The 23,541-nt window shown below is 48.2% G+C and overlaps 1 protein-coding gene across 2 annotated transcripts in view; it reads right to left on the reverse strand.

Moving 5' to 3' along the window:
• Positions 1–4,114: 4,114 nt before the first annotated feature.
• Positions 4,115–23,541, reverse strand: part of LOC146182216 (uncharacterized) — a 278,675-nt gene continuing 259,248 nt past the window's right edge. For both annotated transcript variants that reach the window (XM_084577259.1, XM_084577260.1), the window contains 6 exons: positions 14,953–15,383; positions 13,306–14,091; positions 12,108–12,560; positions 10,636–11,744; positions 9,523–9,694; positions 4,115–7,396 (listed from right to left, as the gene is read on the reverse strand). In XM_084577259.1, coding sequence (XP_084433385.1) covers positions 7,304–7,396; positions 9,523–9,694; positions 10,636–11,744; positions 12,108–12,560; positions 13,306–14,091; positions 14,953–15,383 — 3,044 coding nt within the window. In that variant the 3' untranslated portion in view covers positions 4,115–7,303. The remainder of the gene's footprint in view (positions 7,397–9,522; positions 9,695–10,635; positions 11,745–12,107; positions 12,561–13,305; positions 14,092–14,952; positions 15,384–23,541) is intronic.

Consider the following 23,541-nt stretch of genomic DNA (forward strand, 5'->3'; position numbering starts at 1 on the left):
ATGTTTAACAGCCTCGGGAAGGAACAGCAGTTCACATTAGGTGGCGAAGTGCTCGAAGCAGTAGGCGATTATGTCTACTTAGGACAGGTAGTAACCGCAGATCCGGACCATGAAAAGGAAATAACAAGAAGAATAAGATTGGGATGGAGCGCATTTGGCAAGCACTCGCAGATTATGACTAGCAGCTTACCGGTACCACTCAAGAGGAAAGTATACAACAGTTGCATATCACCTGTACTCACCTATGGGGCTGAAACGTGGAGGCTAACCAAGAGAGTTCTACTTAAGTTGAGGACAACCCAGAGGGCTATGGAACAAAAAATGGTAGGGGTAACATTAAGAGATAGGAAGCGTGCAGAGTGGGTCAGAGAAATAACTCAAGTTACCGACATTCTAGTGGAAATTAAGAAGAAGAAATGGGCATGGGCAGGACATGTAGTGCGAAGAGAGGATAACCGGTGGTCGCTTAGGGTAACAAACTGGATTCCAAGAGAAGGAAAGCGTAGCAGGGGGCGGCAGAAAGATAGGTGGGCGGATGAGGTTAAGAAGTTCGCGGGGGTCAAGTGGATGCAGCTAGCACAGAACCGGGTTAAGTGGAGAAATATGGGAGAGGCCTTCGCCCTGCAATGGGTATAGTCAGGCTGATGATGATGATGACATCTTGATTACTCGTTAATAAAGAAGACTGTGAGCCTAAATAGTAAATCTGAGACTGTCTCCATACAAAGCACATATCAGCAATTACAACAAAACAAACAGCATTCAAATCCGTGCATTCATTGCGGTGCTATGCTTTCCATGAGCAAGGTGATATGCTCAAAACAAACCTTTGAGAAAACAAGCCTTAAAAGTGTAAGATAGCATACATTATGTTTGTTGTCTGTATCTTTATTTGGAGCACTTAGAATTTTCAGTGCAAGAAAGAATATGTGTTGTAAATGCTGAAAAGCAAAATTTTCTGAAATCAACTTTTTTTTTTTTTTGCGGTTTTCGCGATCCGATCCACACATCCGCCCTTAAACACTGTTCAACAATCCCCAGTAATAAACGACTATTTTCTGCAATGGGTGGTTTTTGCTGCAGGCACACGGTAACCATAAATGCCGGAAAACTTAATCCTAAGCTGTTCTCCATGAAAGGGTGGAGTGATGGATTCCCAAAATACAATGGCAAACTGTCGAGGCAAAACTTTCAACCTAGATTAACTAGTTTCAACTGAGATTACTTGGCTCTTGCTGGAAACTAACCGGTTCCAGCTGGAAATGAACTCTAGATGGAGTGAGATGGATGGTTGGTTGGTTTGGTTGGTTTCTGGGGTTTAACGTCCCTAAGCAACTCAGGCTATGAGAGACGCCGTAGTGGAGGACTCCGGAAATTTCAACCACCTGGGGATCTTTAACGTGCACTGACATCGCACAGCACACGGGCGCCTTGCTTTTCGCCTCCATCGAAAAACTGCCACCGAGACCGGGATGGATGGAGTGAGATGAGTACAGCACTAACTGGGACATCAAGCTCCAGTTGGGAGTCAAATCGGGGTAATTAGAACTATTTGGGGGCCAAAAGGAAAGTGGTTCCATCTATCGTCAAACTGGGAATGAACATACCGATGAATTTGGAAGCCACAGGGCAGAATCTAGTTGGGGGGAAAACGAATTGGAGAACTGATAGAAGTTTACTGGTCGGAGGAAAGTCGAGAAAGAAATTGCTGCTGCTGCTCAGCAAATTGTCCAGCCATTATACGTGCAAAAATGGGCGCACGCCAGGTTTTATCCTATTTTATATGAGTAAAACAGCCATTGCATATCAAGTTTCAAGTTTGTATACAGCTGCATAGTGCCTTACCACACGCTGATCAAAGCTTTAATTGCAACTAACTTCTCACAGGTTTCTGCAAGATGCAGTTTCACTCTACTCATGTAATTTTTCGTCAGTCCCGGCACAATAATAATAATGGTTCACAGGAAGGGAAAGGCGCAGTATCCGTCACACTTGCTCTGTGGACACCTGAACCGCGCCGTAAGGGAAGAGATGAAGGTGGGAGTGAATGTGGAAAGAGAGAAAGAGGAGCCGTAGTGGAGGGTTACGGAGTAATTTCGACCACCTGTATTTGGTTAGGTCACGAGGAGAGTACACGTGCAGTAAGTGCCCCACTCCCGACGGATATCTAAGGGAAGAGATGAACAGAGTAAACAACTAAAAGCACAGTAAGTTGCCCATAGCCAATGGCTTCAGGCCAAAGGTCTGTTTTTGAGGCGCATAATGGTACTCATAAGCACTGACGATATTCCACAGCTGCGGAAGGAAGAATACGACAGTTATCACTTTCAGATGTCTGGAGCTTCAGATGTGACCAACGTTTTCGACTACACGCGTTAATAGCGGAAGCTTAAGACTTTGAACTATGACTAAAAGCTATGAAAAGTCTACGGTGAGCGTTAATGGCTTCGACCCAATAAATTGTGGTCTGTATACCATGACCTCGCGTGTCTGTTTCGGATGCCATACCATCCCACAATCCAGATGTTTCAGCAGGCAGTGCTTCAGCCCACTTGTCAGTTGGTACAGCTTTGACCCCACTTTCGTGACAAAGATGCGCTAGCTTATATTGGAGGGTCTAGCTTGGCGTCATTCGGAGGAGGTGCTAGCGCAGCGTTCGCCAGGTTCATGGCCGCAGATATATGCCGATCTTACAACAGCATCCGATCCAGTGGGTATGCCCTTCTTGACATGCACGGAGCCAAAAAAAAAAAATAAAAAATAAAGAGTGCATAGCTCGAAAAGGTTCAACTTGGTGAACACATCTACCAGCACGGGTAAGGAGACACTGACACTGTAAGCGACATGGAACTGCTGCCATGGGTTGAATTCACGATTATCAAAAAAACTATCATGTGCACTGCAAAAGTTTATTAAGGCTATATAGTTTATTGAATTATTTATTTATCATCATACCCACAGCGCCATTGTCTGGCATTACAGAGGGGGGGTTGAAAAAGAAAAGTATACAAACGCCACCGCATGCAGGTGCTTACAAAACAATATAACATTGAGAAAGAAAGAACACGGAATAACACGTAAGAAATGTGACAGTATGGAAGAAAATTAATCATTTGATAATGGTCTGTCCGGCATCTCTATTCTTTAAGTGAATAATCTATCCGCAATGACACGTAATCTGGGTTGACTATATATTTAATTCTATTTATTCTAGTTCCTGCACGAAACATATTATGAAATAATTTTAAACGCAGAACTTACCTACGTTTTTGAAGTGTGTCCCAACCCACAGCTTTTTTCGCGCTCGTTACACTAAAATATCGCCCATAGTTTTTGAAAACAAAACGAACATCCAAATTCTGAACCCTTTCTATCTTTTGAATGTCAAACAAGGATTTTGGATCACAGGCTGTGCAAGCATACTCAAGTATTCTTCTAATATTTGTATTATACAAAAATTCTTTTGTCTTTAAGAGAAAAGTTTAGTCTTACGTCGCAGGAAGCCCAATACGCGGCAGGCTTCGGCAGTAACAAAATCCACGTGACGGCGCCAAGACATTCCAATACTGAAAGCAGTCAACTATTATTAATATTGTAAGTGAAATTATGGGAAACCTTTTTAGTGAAGCATATAGATTTTCACAGTCACACCGATCGTTAATAATTCTATACAATACCCCACTTGTCCGCAAGAAAACGCATGCATAAATAAATATCTAAGATGCCATTTGTGTAAATTATGAACAGTAATGGCCCCAAGACTGATCCCTGAGGCACCCCTGATGTTACTGCCACCTCATGCGACCGTTCCCAATTCCAAGTATTCCTCCACTACGGAGTCTCTCATAGCCTTAGTCGCTTTGGGACGTTAAACCCTACAAACCAAACCTAACCAAACACGCAATTAATCCAACAAAGTTGTAGTCCGATGCCTCAGGAGACTGGATTGATGTCTTTTCGTCAAGATACCACAGAATTATTAAAATGGTTTGGTTTGTTTGGTTTCGTTCGTAAGGCTTAATGTCCCAAAGTAACTAAAGCTAATACAATGGTTTTCAAAATTATGCTTGCTATCTTCACCATACCCTATGAAAAAATACAAAACAAATAGACATAGGTATCGTGTAGTCCTTTATTATGTTTACAAAATACATGTCTCACTAAAACTGGTTGCACGCGGTTAGTAAACGCCCCTACAAAGCAGAAGTTAAAAACAAGGATGGTCTCCTTAGTAAACATACTCTCTTTGACAAATGACAAATTCAGCATGGTCCATAAGATAACGAATAAATCCAGCCACACAACGTACTGCACAGAGACCAACAGCAGCACAGCAGTTAATCGAAACTACCAAGAACAATTATATATATGCACATGAGCTGCGCAAAGAGTCAAGAAGTGCTGGACACGAGCAAAAGTTGCATGACACAAGCTCGACCACACCGGGGATTACAAACAAGCAGTGCAGATCGCCAACGACAACCTCACAAATAAACTACCAAACATACAAAAATTAAACAAAAGTATTCTCAATGCAGCTCGCAATTTCTTAGTCCATCCTAGAACAGCCTTCCTACAGTCAGCACCAGCACGTCGATGCATCTGCACGTGGCACTTCGGGTCGTCTTAAAGGTTGCCCACAACCTGGTTGAAGTAAACAACCAAGTTCACCTTTTCACCTTCAGAACAGCAAAAAGTCCAGGCTGTTTCATTGTCATAGTATGAGGTGCTTGGCACACAGCAGACAAGGACTTATGAAGGATCACATTGAACTCAGAACACAACTTAATGTGCATGACAGCGATGCTATCTACCAGGGCTACTCATGAGAACATATGCCGACCCTAATTATGCCCTGCCTTATTTATCATAAACGTAGCTCCATTAAAAGCAATCCCAAGGCAGAGGCTAGCAGATGTAGCTATGCTCACCATCGAGAACTCTGCAGAAAGCACTGAAAAATGCCACTGTCGACATGTCCATGATCGTCTTAGGTGCGTGGTGCATCAATGTTGCCATAAATGAGATGGTTACTGGGATATCCAGCTGTGGCTACGGTGCACGATGAAGTCTACCTTCACTCTGCCCAGCTACTTTCATGCTTGAAAGGGACACAGAGAACATTTAGCACCAGATATGGCGACGTTCAAGAATTCGCTTCATACCGTGTTGTCGCACATTTCCATGATTGGTGTAAGCAAGCTTGTTTACGTGTATGCAGACACATATATATGTATTGCACGCAATTCAAACTTCATCTGCTTATTTATGCTGTCTTCGAAGTCCTTGTGTACTTTAGAGCACAGATAAGAAAAGCTGACACATGGCTGTTCCTTGGAATCCAACAGCATGGAGATCTGTGACAAATGGTTTGCTTGTACAAGCTGCTAGCAGAAATAACCTTCAAGTTGAATACCTCCAAGCTTCAAGAAGCTTGCTTCTTCTTGCAGGTTCGCACTTCATAGACTGAGCAGTCTTCCGGTCAACCTTTTGCTGCTGTGCAGTAGACTGACTGTCTGCTACTCTTGCAAGTATGTTTCCCCTAAAGATTCAGCACAGATCTCAGCTGCCTCTGCTTCTAGGCACAAAAAGATGGGCCTACATAATCCTGTCCTCTTTGTCATTGTGCTCAAAGCACCTTTCTCCAGCTTCCTTTTCTGAAACATAAGTATCGATCTGAGCTTTCTGTGCCAGGTCTGAGACATGAAGTAGACAAGTGAAGATCTTTCTCATTTCCTTGGGAACACCGTCACCCTAGCATCTTCAAAAGTTGGATCCTATCACAACACACAAATGCAGTCGTCCCTGTTGCTTCTGCTGTTGAACAGTTCATTATTTAGGAAGCATAAAGCATACAGGGAAAGCAGATGAGGATACCAAAAGTGATTTACTAAATGCAAATCTGCCATGGTAACAGCAGGAGTACACATAGCTGCACAATACTATTTACGCAAGTGGTTAAAATTCCACTGCTAAGACACCGAAAGAACCACAAAAGGCATTTGCAGAATCTAGGCACTTTTCCATCAACCGACAGAAAATAGCTGTGATTCAACAATTCACAGAAAATGCGAATTAGTTCAATGCCAAAAAGGCTGGCTGGACAGATTATATTAGACTATTTTATAAGCCAATTTCAATGGCTGACTTCCTACAGCGCCACAGAAAACAATACCAACATTCGTTTATCACTGTACGTTCTAAAAGTAACTGCTGCAGTATAAATACAGTTTAGATAAGGCACAAGTAACTTCCCCTTTTATATTTTTAATGTCTACACAGTAAGAGTTTCTCACTCAGCTAATGAAGTGGCTTTACTGCAACCTCGTCTTGGCACTCGAAAAATCTGCCCTAATCTTTCTTTTTTTTTAGTTTTCAACTAACATTCTCCGAGTCATGACACCAGGAGGAGATAACAATGTTTCAAGGCAACTCAGTAATAAGGAATCACTTCCTTGCTTGCTAAGCAAAGTGCTTAGGCTTTGAAAGCGAAGAGAGGATGTTTTCTCGTTTAAAACCCTTTACACTAGCTCTTGGTTAGTGAAATGGCTGCATGCACCAGCTCACTATTTTAGGTGATGCACGAAGGTCAACGTCAATGCTATATCAAGATATAGAGCTATCGATCAAACAGTAGCACCATCTCTAGCGCTATTCACAGAAAGCAAAGCTTCATGTAAATCCATTTCAAGAGCAGACAGAAAATCATCCTATATGAGCTAGACTTGACATAGTAGCAAGTTAAAATGTTGAGTTAAGAAACAAGCCAGGTTAGTCCTGCTCCCGTTCTAAGCACGTAAAGCTTTCTCACATGATGCAGCGTCTGGAATCACCGATTTCGAGACATCTGAGCTGCTTCTCACATCAAGCCAAGATGCAAGATGAGAAAGTTCTCATAAGGTTGTATATTGACTGCTATCAGGCACTGATACATCATAAACAGTGCGAATGCACCATGAATAACACACAAATTAGCAATCAATAAAAAAAAACAATAGAGTACATCACAATGGCATTTCACGTCATTCACTGCTGTTTCACCACTCCTTGAGTAAGTTACTCTTCAGGAAGTCAGACTGCTCTCCTGCAACAAGTCTATAGCCTACAAAAGTCACTCGAAACACATACGCAACACCATCCTGAAGACATTCCAGCACAGAAATTTCATTCAGGAAACTGCAAACCAACTAAGATATACCTTGCACTGTGTAGGGTGCACACAAAAAGTATGTAGATATTTATACATATATATGCATACCAGAATAAATCACGCACTCTCTGCTCTTTTCTTTTTGTTTCTGTTTTACGACTTGGCGACATCGGTGCTCTGGATCCTTTGCTCCCACTGAGCGATGAGGGCGCTGCGACGCCGGGGCACGTTGGAAGCGTTGGATGCCTGTGGCAAAATAAAGCAGAAAATAATTTATCAGTTCACCACACGCATCAGCCCTGCCATAAGCATTGAAAGAAATGGCTGTCTTCTGTGGCAACAGCACATCACATTCATCCAGGTCCATCAGTCCCCCCTAATTAAGAGGTGTTGCCTTTAGGTTGCAGGTCGTTCATAGAGTACCTTGTATTGGTTGAAGATTTTAGTTACTATTTTTGTGCATGCCAATGGAACATTTTCTCGCAGCCTTTTAAACAAGTTTGCCTAAAACGGAAGTATCACTGCTAGAAAAAATGACGTCTGTAATAAAAATGTCGAGGCAATTCTGCTTCTATATATAATCGTAAACAATGAACTAAAAAAACTTTATCCAACAGCCTCTCTTAAGCACCCATCTTCAAGCTTTCATGTCTCATCAGACGCCAGTACTTCAAAATGGAATATTGTACAGCTGCAAGGACTGCCCTGGCAAAAGCTCATTTTCATGGGACAGCAACAAGTCTACTTCTTGAACGGAAATATTTGACGCCATTAAACCTTTAGGGTCTTTTCGAATCTCGATGAAAAACTGGTCTGGTTGCGCGAGAAAAAAACACGTGTACACGTGGCGTGAAGGAGAAAGAATGGCTTCCGCTCAGCTCGCTTCTCCTCGCAGGGAGAAGTCGCAGGATTTGCAAAAGACGCGAGAGTGCGATCATTGTCATGCTGTTCGTGCAAGGAATAATGCACTCACGCGCGATTTGCGATTACCGATCTATTAGCGGCCGACGTGCGCGTTGCCCGTCGCCCGGGCGTCGCCGGCACAGGCAAGGCACAACCCCCAAGGAGAGCCGGGCTCAGAAGCGCAAGGACGCTACAGATCTTGTGCGTCGATTGCGCGCCAAGGACAAGCACGAAGCAATGGAACAGGCGAACACAGCGAACACAGTGCGCAAACAAAAGTGCATATATACGCTAAACGAAACAGCGTTTGAAAACGCCGCCTTATTTGCAAAAGGCCAGTGAAGATTCACTGCAGTCCACAGATGATATGGTGAAAGAGGAGGACATCTGAATTCCAACGTGATTGGAAGATAACTTCAAAGTACCTTTACGAACGTACGGTAGATGCAGTTAAGCAAGTTCTGCAACTGTAGCAAAGACAATGCGTTACATATTGGCCAGCCCCACGGCTGCGCTAAAACTCCGCTATTAGTGAGAACTTTCCTCTATTTGAAGCGCCGAAATTCCACCTACATTTCTGTCCAGGAAAATATTCCACAGAATGGCCGCATATTCTTACGCAGCTCGCTAAGTCCAGCCTTGAACCAACGGCATCACAGTCCGAGTAATAGATGTCACAGCCTGCGATGAAGTCGGCTGCAGAGACCTCTATTACTCGCGTTGTGAGGCCGTTGGTTCAATACTAGGCTTAGTGCGTTGTGTAAGAATATGCGGCCATTCTGTGGAATATTTTCCGTTTTTCCCTATATGTGGCCAATGCTTTAAACAAACAAATAACTGTACAATTCGGTGGCGATATCAAGAAACGTGCTTGGCGGTCGTGAAGAATACTGCCGCTCTCCGCCGTTATCAGTTTAAATAGTCCATGAAAAACTAATTCTTAAAACACCTAAACTCAAATCATGCTGGCGACAAGAAGAAAAAATAAAAGTCGCTACGGTGCCGTACCATGACCCCCCTCCCCCCCCCCCCCCCCCCCCATGAGCGTACCCAGCAAGCACCAATGACATCATAAAGGTAGGAGCGCACGGCGAGGTGTCGCCTAAATCGGGTCCAAGCTGTCGCCAGGGGTTCTTTTTCTTTAAAAAAGTATTTCTATATTATAGGCTACACGTAAATATTTTAAACTTGACTCGAATTCTCACAAACTACATCTATGGATTTCTCGCATTTGCCGTTTCAAGAACCCTTTAAAGCTGACATCGAAGCATCGAGGTCCCATGTCAAAAGCAACTATGAAATCTCGAAGAACGCAGAGGCAGTTGTCGCGTGGCCGCGGTCAGTCAGGAACAGCGTGGTCCCATGGCCACGGTCGCGCCTCGCGTCGCGAAGTGGAAAAGCCACGCGTCGCGGTTGCTACGAGCATCAACAAACAAGATTCACAGAGCAAAACGGCAATATATACGCACGTTGCCAGCCTCGGACGAGCCGTTGGAGGCCTGTTCCGGCAGGCTCGCGTTACTGCCCACGCGCTGCAAGACAGGCCCATCTGTGACGTGCTGCTCCGATTCGACGGTCGTGCTTCCCTCGAAGAGGTTCAGGTTCGGCTGGGACTGGCCCATTAGTCGCAGACGCTGGCGCCTGCAACAAAAATTATACGTTGTAGTGGCGCACGAGCAATGCTCCAGGCTGAAACGCTTCAGAAATGCGCTACTATAAAGCGGGTTCACCTTTTGACACCCCATTCTTCACATACGACTTACAAATTCACCAAGACAAGATGGGTGACCTAGGATCCCACCTACATGGCTATATATGCAGTGTACAGTAGGTGTCATTTTTATAGGGAACACTGCAAAACATGACCGCCGAGAGTCGCCGAGAATAGGCAGCGCTATAGTCGCATGCGCAAGGGAACAGCAGCCGGCGTCGTGCTACTGCGCACACTCCTTTGCTGCCGATTTCCGTCAGCTGTCGGTGGCATCTCTTCGCGCAGCGCAGCCGCCACATAGTGCCGTGCTCCCATTAACTATGATGACACGTACTATGCTTACTATGGGTAGGGGCAGCTGCATGTCTGCGATGTGACAGCCGATCTGGGAAAGCTGACACTATCAGTACAAAAGCAGCATGAAGCACATGCCAGAGCTGGAAGGATCGGTCTTCAGTCTCGTTTTCTGCTTTGTCATCGGCAAATTAAAGCCGAGATGAAGGTGATGCGAACGCGACATGGGAAAAGCAAAACAAAGAAATACGCCACTGACATTATTGCTATATCTAACAGGATGACCAGCAAGTGCTTACACGCACACAAAAGCGTCAGCTAGCGAGTCCAATGTGATAACGGTCGCCTGTTTCGCGTAGTGTTCGGGAATATCTCTTTCTGCGTCAAACAAATGCACCGTGTAAAGTAGCTCAGAAGTGCAGTTCCGTTCGAGCTTTTAGTTCAGTTCTCCTTTAATTTCAGTATTTGCAACAGTGACGAATTTCCCGATGAAAAGCTGTAAAGGCTGCTTTGACAGCTATGGTCCGCATACCAGTGAGTACTGAGTGACAGCAACACGTTTATTCGGACTACTAACCTGAGCTCTTCCTCACGTTCCTTCATGGCGCGCATCTCCTCCTGGATCTTGGTCTCAGCCGTGACGAGGCCCTTGCGGACAGCGTCGCTGGCACCCTTCTGCAGCTGCGGAGGCTTCAGCTCCCGGTACTCGAAAGCGACCTTGTCCACGCTCCCGGTGCCATTTTGCGGACTCGTGAAAGCAAGCTCTTTCCCCCGGCTAGCCAAGAACTTCTGCATGCTCACACCACGGCCGTTGGCCACGGGCGTGGTTTTTGCTCCGACGTGCCCGTTCGCCACGTGGCCGTTGGTTGCCTTGGCAACTGCCGTGGCAACTCCAGAAGGAGCCGTAGTTGGAGAGGACACTCGGGCGGGACTAACGATAGCCGGGGTCTTCTCGAATATCTCGACATTGGGAAGCGACGACTCATAAGGGGACACTCTCCTAGGGCTGGGCGTGTGCGGCGACGGCGCCACGACGGCCTGGACAGACACTGCCTCGTTCCCTATCCTGGTCACCTTGGAGTCGGTCCTCTCCTGGGAGATGGTCTGGATGTGGCCAGACTCTCTGAGGGCCATTTCGCGCTGCGTCTGTTCTTCGATTTCCTGCTGGATACGAGATGTGGCCAGAATCTTCTGCGTGCTTCCGCGCAATCCATTCCCCACAGGAGCGGTGGGGGTGGTGGCAACAACCTTCGTGTTCTTGCAGGCCGCGGAAGAAGGCGACGAAGCCAGTTCACCCTTCTTGACGAATCCTTCCGCCTGAAGCTGTCCCAAGAGTCCTTTCTCCTTCCTCAGAGCCTCTTCCCGGTCCCGCGCCAGCCTGATCTCGCGTTCGATAGGAGACTCGCCACCATGCGAGACGAACGTAGGAGAGGGCGCGCAATCTTCAGTGCCATCTGAGAGCGGCCGCACCGTTATCTTATCCTTCCTACGGGGTCCGAAGGGTGTGTGGGTGGTTGAGCCGTTCGGGGGAAGCGACTCAACGCTCACGGTCCTCGACAGGCCGCTGCTGGATGACACCGAGGCGATGGGACTAGCGACACCGTTGGCGACGGAGCCATCGTCGGTGGTGGCCGTGGTGGTGCTGCTTGCGCCGGTGCTGCTAGCCCTGTGTCCACCGTCGGTGCCCTGTAAGTGAGACAGCAAACACTCCAATATTGTTCGTGTCAAGTACCATGCGGAGCAAATAAACTAGAAAGGAAGAGTGAGTAGTTGATCGCTTTCCTTACTCACTGCAGAAAGCGCCGAGCAAATGGCAGTACATGCGTTCTTCGGCTGCTCGCGGGATTCCAAAAACTACATGCTTTAACTTCAGCGTAATGAAATTAGTTAAAACTAGTCAGCAATCTTACTGTCAAAATACATTTCATTGAAATTTGTCCCGCAATAAGCGATGATCAATCGACAAGCTTTTAGATCAGAATCCATCCTGTAACTAGGTTCTTGTTCATGGTGGTTCCAAGCAAAAGCGGCAAACGTGAAATTCCATGCCTGAATGTGCAGGCGTTCCCGCAGTTCCCGGAGTTCCTCCTCGCGTTCCTGAAGCTCCCGGATTTCATCAGCGATTTTGGAGTCAGACGGGCACGTGAAGCGTTTCTCGATGGGTGCCGGGAACGGCGCAGGGCTGGGAACCGAGCTGTGAGGCGACGGTGCTGACGGGATGGACAGCTGGGGCGTGGTAAGCCGCGCAGGCTTGGGTGGCTCGGCGGGCGGCGTCTTCTCGCACGGCGCCTTCTCAGGTCCCGAGCTGAGTCTGGCGGCCTCCTGAGCGAGCTTCCTCTCTCGCGCGATCATCTCTTCGCGCTCTTTCTGGGCTCTAATCTCGCGAGCGACGATGCTGTCCTCGGCACTCTGCTTCAAGTGACGTGTCTCGTGCCTTGGAGAAGCGGAGGAGTCGGCAGGCGGCTGCGTGGCGGTCGGCATTTGCTCTCGGACAGGAGAGGCCTGCGCACAAATGGTCATGCAAGTGTTATTGTAAGTTCAGAGTCACCAAGCAGACAAGAAGCTGCGAAGAAAGCCAGCGTGTTGGCTTCGAAGTAGTAGACATGCCTGAAATGCCAGGCGAGGTGGAAAACACGGCAACATCGCTCTATATCGCACCCGCTCTAGGCAAGCCACACACCTCGTCCGACTATTAGTGCTGGAGGCAGTTGCCAGAGAGACTTGAGCATAAACGGCACCTAAGACGTGGTGCTACTTTGCTACTCGCGTAGTCACTATGACCATATAAGTAGGCTCATTGTTTCCTACCTACTCATTAGCATGCAGTCGTAAGTTATCACATAATGTGGTAATGTGAAGTAGCGCTATTTGATAAGCCACCGGACATTAAACATTTAATAAGCCGTACGAATGTGCCTGCGCGGCCTAGGAGTAGCATGCATGATTTGGTATCCAAAGGTTTCCCTCATCTCTAGGAAGATCCGAGCTGCTTTCAACTCTGTCATATCACGTGGTCTCTTGATGCTACGCTGCCAGGCGACTAAGCAGTAACTGGACATAGCACCTGCCAAAACTATTGTGAGCAAAACTCATGAGCTCATGATTTTGTTTGATTTTTCTCACAACGCCAACGTCAGATTCTCTGGAGAGTGTGGTCCTTAACGTATTGCGTTAAAATGGCCAGTGTTTCACGGATATAACATTGCCCCTTGGGCAAGAATAAGATAATATGCAGGGCAAAACTTACAGGCTCCGGCTCCTCGGCAAGCTCTTGGCATGGATGGTCATCAACGGACAACGATTCCATTTCCGTCGTTTGTTCAGCGGCAAAAGTCTCATCCTGCGAGGACGTCGTTGCCGTAAGGATGGATGATGCAGTGTCGTCAGCATGCGAATCATCAGCTTCGGCCTGACAATCCTCGAAAACCTCTTGTTCCGGCGCCGCCTCTGTCCCCACCACGGAGCAGCGCGCAGCATCCTCAGGTTCCACGAACTGAACGTCATCCACTCTTGTAAACTCGGATTGTACTTGGGCGAGTCGGGCAGACTCCAGGCCAGTAACCGCCACCGTCGGCTCAACGCTGCAGCGAGGTATCCCGGTGGTCGTCTCATCCGGAGTCACTGAGACATCGTCCTTCTTGACAGGCAAGACGACAGGCTCGACTAAGGGTTCGATTATGGCTTCGGCTTTGGAAACGACTTTGGTCGCCACCTCAACTGTGGCTGCTGGCTCGTCTTTGCATGTCTCTTCGGCGGCTGGCTCAGGAGAGCCTTCCGAGGCTTGTTCATCGTTGGACTGTTCGGAATCGACGGGCGTCGACTCCTGAATGATCACGAAGGGTATGTCAGCGTGTGACTCCGGCGAAGAGGCCTCGGCCATGGCGGCGTCGCATTCGGGGTCTGATAGTGTCGTACCGTTAGAGCCGCAATCGCCGATGTTGGAAGGTGGCGGAGACAATTCCGCGGACACTTCGCTGGATAGCGACGAGTCGTCGTAAAGAACTGTCGTGCCACCGTTCTCTGTCGTCGCAGTCTGCGAGATATAACATAGCAAAGTGTCAGTTAGAACAGGCAGAATTGAGAATCTAATGGAAATTCTTTTTTATTCTCAGTTCATATTCGTCATAAAACTGACATCAAACACCAAGTGTTACAGGGAAGCTGGCTATTATTTTTACAGGCGTTTTGAGGTATGGAGATGGCTTCGGGAGAAAAAAGGTCCAAATTAACTAGAAAGCTGGAGAAAGGATCAATTTTTGATAATTACCGCTTTAACTGGCGCTAGAACGCACAAACGCGCCGTGCCACATCGCCGACGGTAATCGCGTTTTCGAAGTTCTAAAACTGTTATTATCATTGCTAACAGCAAGCTATTCTCATATGTAATAGTAAAAAGTATTCATCAGAAATTAGATAACCAGATTACTAGTAAACACATTAACCTTTCTTTTTCTTATGTCCGCCAACACAGGTGTATGGTGCTGCAAGGGCCTTCACTCTTCATACCTTCAAAAGTCTATTTTTAAATATTAGCTGCCGGCTTCCCTGAAACACTTGACATTCCTGTAACGTACGCAAGCTGCGCACATAGATGTTGCAAGAAAAGTTAATCATTACGCAAAAAAAAAAACAAGAGACTGAATTCGGCACGAGCATCCAAGTAATCTAAGATTTCCAGCCTGAATATCGGCCCAAAACTTAAAACTGCATGGCTACGTATTGTCGCAGATTAAATCCGCCTCAAGAGTAACTGAAAATGTTTCTTCATGAGCTGTTCAAATCTACAGCGCAGAAAAGTAAATCGAAACTTTACTGACTCGTCTGCAAAAGAACCTGTCTTATGCATAAAAATCGCATAAATAGGAGCCACACATGGCGCACAACTTTCACTGACCTGTGCGGGTGGTGATACGACAACGTCCTGCTTCTGGTCTTGCACGGGTATCACCTCCTCGTAAATGTTATCCTCAGGCACCTCAGTGTAGACCGGCTCACCGGCCTCGGTGGTGTGCTCAGCGGTTTTCTGCACATGCCCATTGACCGCCGCCTTGCCCACAGCCGGCTCGTCCACACTGTGGTTGTGGTGTCCGTTGGTGGTATCCTCGGCCTTGTGTCCGTTGGTCGCCATATGGCTCTTCTCGGCATTCAGGGAGTTGAGGATGCGCTCGGATTGGCTGGCGGCCACGGCAGCTGGTGCTCCCTTCTTAGGCTCTGGCAGCACCACGGGACTGTCGTCGAAGCCGATTAGCTGCTGGTCGTCCTGGTCGGCCATGTTGGCGCCGCGCTTCTGTCGAAGGTCCAGCCTCGCAGCGCTGGGCCCCGAATCTGAGCAAATAATTGTGAAGACAAAATTAGCCGTGGTTTGACTACACTTAAACCGATTAAGAAGTGCGAAGGCGCGCACTGTTTGGCATGGTTTTACTTTGTATTTGTCATTAATAGACTGACACGGAGCTTGCAAAAATGTTAAGCACCCCTTTTTTATATAATAATTATATCACAGGAAAGGAAAGGCGTAGTATTTCCCCACTTGTTCTGTGAACACCTGAACCGCGCCGTAAGGGAAACGCTGTTGTGCCCGGCCAAAGCCGCCCAGAAATTCGCCGGACACCAAATTTCTCCGGCAAACGCCTCCTTCACAACATCCCGATACTGCTCTGCAAAGCACCGGTGCACTGGAGGCGAGCCGTGCCAAGGGGAGAGAAGCGACGTGTTTGGACATAAGCTGAACGTCCAGACAGCTCGGCGCCGTGGCCCTCGTGGTGGACCCCTTCTCGCCCCGCGGCATATTTGAAGCAAGAGCGCAGCAAGCTCCCCCATTGGCTCTGCGAAAGTGCTGCCGTCGGATTGGACCATTTGAGCGTCAACGGTTTCTCGGTTACGGAGACTCAAGTGCTTCCGTTCGAGACTCCGAGTGTGAGTTCGTCACTAGCGTCCATCGGGAGCAGTTCTCTCCCAGAGAGAGCGGACGCGGCGGAATCTCGCCGGCCGCCGAGGACAGTCGCGTATGGCTATGTTAGCTTTCTGCCCCAGAGCCGAACTCGTTGTTTAAAGGCTTGTAAATAGTGTATAAAGCTTTTTCTTCATCTCACCAGCGCCGACTCGGATTCATCGCTACCGGCCAGGGAGCTGACAGCCCTCGTTCACGAAACGGGTGACGAGCGCTACGCAACCAACTCCTTGGCGGTGGGATACTGTGTGATAACCCCTACGGCACAACAACGCCCTTTGCTGGTTCGATTTTACCTGTCTCACTTCTCGTAGGACTCCTACACTTGCAAATAACGGCATTCAATTGGAGATGAATATGTCATCGGTTTGAACCCCTATCGCAAATTGACATCCACCTTGATAAAGTTTGGCTTGATTTGTGGGGTTTAACGTCTCGAAGCAACTCAGGCTATGAGAGACGCCGTAGAGGAGGACTCCTGAAATTTCGACCACCTGGAGTTCTTTAACGCGCACTAACACCGCACAACACACGGGCGCCTTGCTTTTCGCCTCCATCGAAATGCTAAATGGTGTATCACCACCCGTTGCGCTACACGAAAAAGGTTGCGCCACAATTTCAATACGGAATAAGGGAAATCTGGCGCCATAATGAGATCCGTTATAGTGAAGCCGTACGAGCAAATGACGCCCCAGAGACGATGGGGAGAGGGTCTACACCTCATAACACCACAGAGGTATGCCGTCGTCCCACTCGCCGCTTCGGTGGCTTGCAACGGCCTGGTGTCATTGTTGTCATAGCAACTAGCAATGCACAATCAAGGTTTCTGCTCGGCTCTGACAATTCTATGGGAGTTTTCGCTTGAAAGGTGATGAGCCAGTTACTGAACCTCCACGCCTAACGTACGCTTCAATGACAGAAGTGGAGAGGAAGCAGGTGCCTCCGGCCGCCAGCTTCAGTGCGCTATTTGAAAGGCGAGTAACTACGAATTCCCATCAAGTCTCTACCCGAAAAAGTTTCCCCAAGCGGCAAAATGCAGTGTGAAGGACTCTCGCTCATGAAACACAAATTACAAGTTAATAGCCTTTGTTCTCTGATGACCTACTAGATATGAGGCAAAAAGCCTGGCCTCCACCACATAAGCATGTGGTAGCCGATTAGGATAAAAAAAAAATCAAAAGGAGTTCACAATCGTATGCCTGGGAAACTGTGGACAAAGGTGAACACGAAGCGACGTGGCATATGACATCAGGAGTTAAGGATCAGACGCGAAAGCGCCTGCAGATCAACATTAAAGCACAGAGAGATAGAGAATCCCAATAAGTGGTCTTATTTTTATCCCGTTGCACGTTTCGCTCAGCATATACGTCTTATTATCACGCAGGTCCAACTGCGCCGAAAACTTCTGACTGACAATGTAAACTTCACAATTCTACACGCAAAAGTCGACGATATAAAAAAAAAAAAGAAAAACATGATGCGAAGAGGTTGCAACACCGCACGATTTGACAAGACGGTTCAAGAGGAAAGGTTGCTGCGGATTACGTATAGCGCACGCGTAATGCAATGGAAAGGAATAAATAGACCAACGCTGGACGCGACTCCAGTCTGAATCCGTGCAGCGAGCGAAACGTGACATAAGCATGTACTTGTAGGCGAACCACAGAAGAAAGACAAGACAAAGTAAGGCACGATCACGTCACCGCCGACGGTGCGTGTCGAGTGTCCGCTTCGCCCGCACATAATCGCTTGTATAATATACCCGAGAAACAGCGGCCAGCTTCCCATGCAATAACGAAGCAACCGCGCTCCTTCAGTGAGCGAACAGCAATCACACTCGTACGAAGCGCGCCTCAGAGGCGTTTTTACACGCGCGTGAGGAGGAGGGAGGCGGAAGCCATCAGCCAAGTGGGACGAGGCACTGGACACGAAGTGCGATTCACGCCGGCCCATTTCACTGCAACGGAGGAACAAAGAGACGCTGCAGTATAGAGCGAGAGGCGAAACGGGACAAGGAAAGGAGTAAGATGTGGAACCCGACGCGAGCTGGGTACATTTGCTCTCTGGTTGAATCACCGGTTGGTTAATCAGTGAGTTGCTTTTTGGTTACTGAGGAGGAGGCAAACGTTTTCGGACCTATCGGAAGCAACGCGAACGGCGAATCCCTGTTGCCACCGTCAACGCAAAGCCATCACTATCGACACCGCCATCATCAGCCAAAGCACGTGCTCATGCCATGTCAGCCTAGCGGGTCAACTTTGCCGCTGGTGCTGGGGTTCACGTCTAGACAGCCGCAAGGAGACGCTGCGGTGAACAGTGATGCGACACAGCGGGATGAGGGGGCTGTAGCTGTGGAGGCAACCAAACGACGCCTTGAGAACTGGATAAGGCATACTAGACAAATAGTGTTGGTGGCGTTGCGCCAGGGCGGGATAGATTCAGTCACAGTAGGGAATTGACTCGGCTAGAACCTTTCTGGTCCACCTGGTAAAACATGGAAGCGTCAGTACGAATCCAATTCAATCCACGTTCTCTGGACGAAAGTCTTCTACTGGTCAATTAGCCCTGTCCCGCGCTATAGCTGCAATCTCTTACACTCCAGAGAGAGCAAATTGTGGAATGAATGACAGTTGCTCTTGAGCTATTTCGAACCATACGACCTCTTTTTCTTTTTTTCTTTTTTTATTGCAGAGCGCAGTCCGGTGCGGCACACGAACTGTCATACTGCACGGTAACGTCCTCTTTTGCTTATATCGCGATGTGTGCACGCAGCAAACTTTGTTACATAGTTTGTCTTGTTCCCGTGACCACTTGTTTGAGACGAAACAGAAAAATGGGACAATAATTCAAGTCGGTTCCTTCTTCTCGGCTCATAGATTCGACTGACGGCAGCAAGATTGGAAAGAGAGGGAGAAAGTGAAACTACAAGACACTATGTAAGCAAGGTTGCTCGCATGCGCGAGAAACTGTTGTGTGAGGTAAGGTGCTGCCGCCGCGTCCTGCCAGCACTTTATTTATATATTTATTTATTTTTACACACTGCAGCCCCGAGGCTATTGCACGAGTGGGGGGTTGGTACTGGTTGGTTGGTTTATGGGGTTTAACGTCCCAAAGCAATTCGGGCTACGACAGACGCCGTAGTGAAGAGCTCTGGAAGGTTTAGCCACATGGGTTTCTTAAACCTGCACTGAAATTGCACAGCACACGTGCACCTTTTTGCCTCCATCGAAAAGCGGCCGCTGCAGCCGAGATTCGATCCCACAACCTTGGGCACATCAGTCGAGCTCCCTAACCACTGCGCCGCAAGGGGGCAGCACGTACGGTACTATAAATAAACCTGCACATGGGATGCAAGCCCGTGGCGATGGCTCAGTGACTGATATTCGGTTGCCGATTCCAAGCTGGCGGTTTCGATCCCAGCCGTGGCGGCAGTATATCGATCAAGGTAATACACAAAAATGCCCCCACGGTGTGCGATGCCAGCGCATGTGAAGGAACCCCGGATAGTCTATAAATTAATCTGCGGCCCTCCACTACGACCATGAGTGCCCATTCCCATATGTCACTTCGTGACGTCCAACCAAATAATTTATAACGTTACAGTGTGTGAAACTTTCCCGGCCTTACTGTTTCTTTTGGGGTTGTCGAAATTTGCTGAGTGTAATCCTCGCAGGCCCCAACTAGAGTTGTAGCTTACCAGATCTTTTAAAGAGAGAAAGAATAAAAAGAAATCGTCAAACACGCGAAAGCCGTTGCAATATATCTAACGCAAGTTGCCCCAGCAAAAGCAGATCCACGATCCAAGAAACAGAAATCAACTTAATGTTCTTAGGAAAGTACCGGCCAATATTTACTTCGTTCCGCAGTCGCGTGATATAAAAATCGTCCGGGCCCAGGTGCTTCCGAAAAGGTAGCTCTGGAGCGAAGACATTTTTATTCGCCAAAAATGTAAATATAAAAGCTAGCGAACTATGCGAAACACCGCGTGACAGCACATTCCGTGCGCCCGACTTCACCGCGATTACAGCGCTCTCGTCCTCGACTTCGCAAAGACATAGGCGCTTAGCACCCTCTACGCTGCCCCACAACTGAGTTTCACGTTGGTTCCGAGATAGGATCCAGCGACTATTGACGGGGCACTGAAAAAATGCGCTGTCTCTGCACTTTGAGCTGTGACGTACGTAGTGTCTGCTTTAACCAGAAGGATAATATAATAAATACCCGGGAAAATGGGCGGCCCAGAGGAGTCATTAGCATTCTCTCTCAACACGTCTCATATCGCGGCGTGCCAAGCTCGATCTCGCGCACTGCGCGGTCACGTCCGCTCGGCATCTTGCCCTGCGCCATGCCCAATAGGCCTCGGCTAAGTTATGTGGGCGCGCAGAACAACGGCAGCAGCAACAGCGCCGTCTGGGGTTTACGCGGCCAGCTGTGATGGCATGCCGACGCCCAAGGAAAGGATCCCACCGCTTTCCCCTTCCCCGGAGCCACTTCATCTCTCAGTGCCCCCCCCCCCCCCCCCCCGGCTGCTGAACCGAGGGCCAGTAAATCACGCACCATGGCGGATGAAGCCAACCTCTACACAAGGCGCCGTTGAATGCGTTCTCCGGCCCGCGTTCCAGGAGGAGCAAGAGTAATTCATACGGATGCAGGGAGGGGTCGAGTGAAGTTTCTACAGCTTTTCGCGGCTGTTGGCAAGTAGCGGAAACTTGTCATGGCGTGCATGCATTCTTGCGCTAACAGAGGTGAGGATTGCAAGGGGAAAAAAAATTCCAGACTTTCCACGATCCATACAGGAGGTGCAAGTAGTGGTCGCGTATTCATCGCCCCTCCTCCTCCTCCTTCAACGCATCTTAGTATAAGCCAGTCTGCATCAGATCACTAGATGGGTAAATGTCAAAAGCGCTAGCTCAACTTTGTGATCCAAGACTACCCAGCAGAATGCGAACGTTTGAAACAAGTTATGCCAGATTATGCTTACCACAGCGGACGCCATTACTTCCCACGAGCACAATTATTCAAATAATCGTTATGTATATCATGGGCCGCCTTCAGCCTGGTCAGTGTACTGGACTGTTGCGTGACGCGGCTTCGGCGGGTCTCATGCGCACACAGAGACAACGTGTGGGCAAGTTGTGTTTTTATTCAATCTCCTCATATAGAGCAACAAAGTAGACTGCCATGCTCACCTCTATCTGCCTAATGCCACGTACTTCCTTATCCATAAAGTAAGACTCTTAGCGAAGATATTTGTTCCTTAATTGCGGGCTTCAGCGCGGTCACAATGCCGCGGAACAACTGAAGTATAAACGGCCGATAGCCCAGGTCTGTAGGTTGTTACATGTTATTAAAGAAAAAAAATTAAAATTACGGCAGTAACATATTGTGTTATCTTTAGCGTACCCAGGGCTTCTAATCAACAGCACACCGAAGACTTCCCATAAGCTCCGTGCTTCAAGGTCTGCATAAGCGATAAATTGCAAAAGTGCAGGCCATCGTATGGCCAAAAAACTAATGCAAGCCACCAGAGGCAGAGGAAGAGGGGATGAAGGACCACAAATAATTGTTGACCGCAAAGGCTAACGGCGGCCCTTACATCCACTGGCCTTCAAAAAGTCACTGCGCGAATAACCTAGTATATTTATTCTGGACGATAACGTTATTAGGCCTGGGCTAAACTTGGCGCAGGATGATGCACATGGAGGAGGATGTGCTAGCATCCGGAGTCACCCTCCTCGGTGAAAGGCACTGGCAGCATACCGCGCACCAAGGCATAAGCCACTCGCAGGCTGCTGTGCCAAAGGCGGGGCTCGTGCTGAGAACAGCCGTCAACGAATTCGTGACCAGTCACCCCTGAAAAGACACTTCCATTCACCAGCTCTGGACTCGTCGGCGGCGGCCCATGGTCGGTGGGGACCACAACGAGTGCATCTGCTGGAGCGGCGTGGAATGCAAGTCCGCCGCAGAGACTGCAGCAGCACTGTCGACCGGAGACGGAATCCCGCTGTGGCGAGGCTTTCAACACGGTGCGCACACGCGGCCGGGAAGAAGACGAGGGGGGCAGCGAAGGAACCGGTTCCCTTCCGACGGCAACGGCGACGATGACCTCTGGCTGGCGAAAGGCAGGGGCGCCCCGCCGGGGAGAGGCCGACGAGCCACCGCACCCGCCGACGACCGACGTCGACGCGGCCAGACCCATTGCGTCGGCGGAGGTGGCGTGCGGTGAAAGCTTTCGCCATCTACGGTCCGAGGAGACGGTCGTTCGCTTCTGGAGTGCGCAGAGGTTCATTAATAGACTGTCTGAATTTGGCTCCGCTTTTGCATTTCTTCTCAAGGCCACCTTGCGGACTATGGAGACTCTGCATGAAGGATCGCTCAGAGCTTGTTTGCGACGCTACCACGTCACATTCGTCAACGTCTCAAAACTGACATGAACACGCCACGCCTGAGTTTCCAAGGTCAAGCCGTAGACTGTTGGAGAATCTGCAGGGATGAAGGTTCACAACTAATTTAGTGGGTTTATTACGTCGAATTCCTCCACATCAGGCCTTGGCACGCAAGGTTATTTCGACAATATCAGATGCGGCCTGCAGAGGCCAGCAGTGATGAAATTCATAGTCGTCTGGGGATACGAAAAAGTTGCGAACATAAGATCCGTGCAAGATTTGTTTGTGTTGAGGATGTTGGCATGAGTCCAGAGAGGTTGCGATATATCTGAGAGTAGGGAAACGAACCTGATAAGAGCACCAAGGAATCATCGACTACAGTAGGAGTCGGTCGGGGTAGAAAATATAGAGGTATAGCTAAAGCCCTCTAAGAAAACTTGTATCTGAACTTACTTTTGAAGACATATTTTTAGGTCCTTACAGACATAGAAGGCCCAAAGCTGTAACTTCGGTTTTACCTGACGTCTGCAACCTACAAGACGGCTACGCGATGAAGGAAACCGAAAACTAATTGAAAGGGAATAGTGACAATGTTCGACGTCCAACAGGGTCTGGCTATCTGGTTCGTGCTTTATTCGGGGTTTAAAAGGAAAATGACTCCCATATGTAAAGTATTTGTCAAAAGTATGGAGCCCAGGGGATCTGCTTCTGAGCCCGTGCGGTTTTATGCGGCTTGTGTTATATTTCCAGTGTTCCGAATCGCTTGATGGCAAGGTGTTTTATACTACCCTCCAAAATCGGAAGGACATCCACTAATGCTAAATAAGCGTCCCTACACGGCTCGGAAGCAGACCCCCTGGGCCCTACACTTTTGACAAAGGAGGTGGTCTGAAGTCCTCCAACCTGCTCTTTATACTGTGTTCATCTTAGCTTTTTTTTTTTTCTCCGCGATTTAACCAATCGGTAGACAACGCAGTCCTTATCCACCGAGAGTAAGAAAGAGGCATGCTTCGCTGCGTCTCCCAGCCATAGAAATTGCAATTTCAGAATAGCTGGGAATATCGAGAAAGGCTTATGGAAAGCTAAGCACGAACCAATCCACGACAGTAATCAGACACATTATTTCATCCAACCCAGTTTAAGACAC

Source organism: Amblyomma maculatum, chromosome 8 (genome assembly GCF_055883805.1).
Source record: "Amblyomma maculatum isolate TAMU_Amacu chromosome 8, ASM5588380v1, whole genome shotgun sequence".
Taxonomy (NCBI): Eukaryota; Metazoa; Arthropoda; class Arachnida; order Ixodida; family Ixodidae; genus Amblyomma; species Amblyomma maculatum.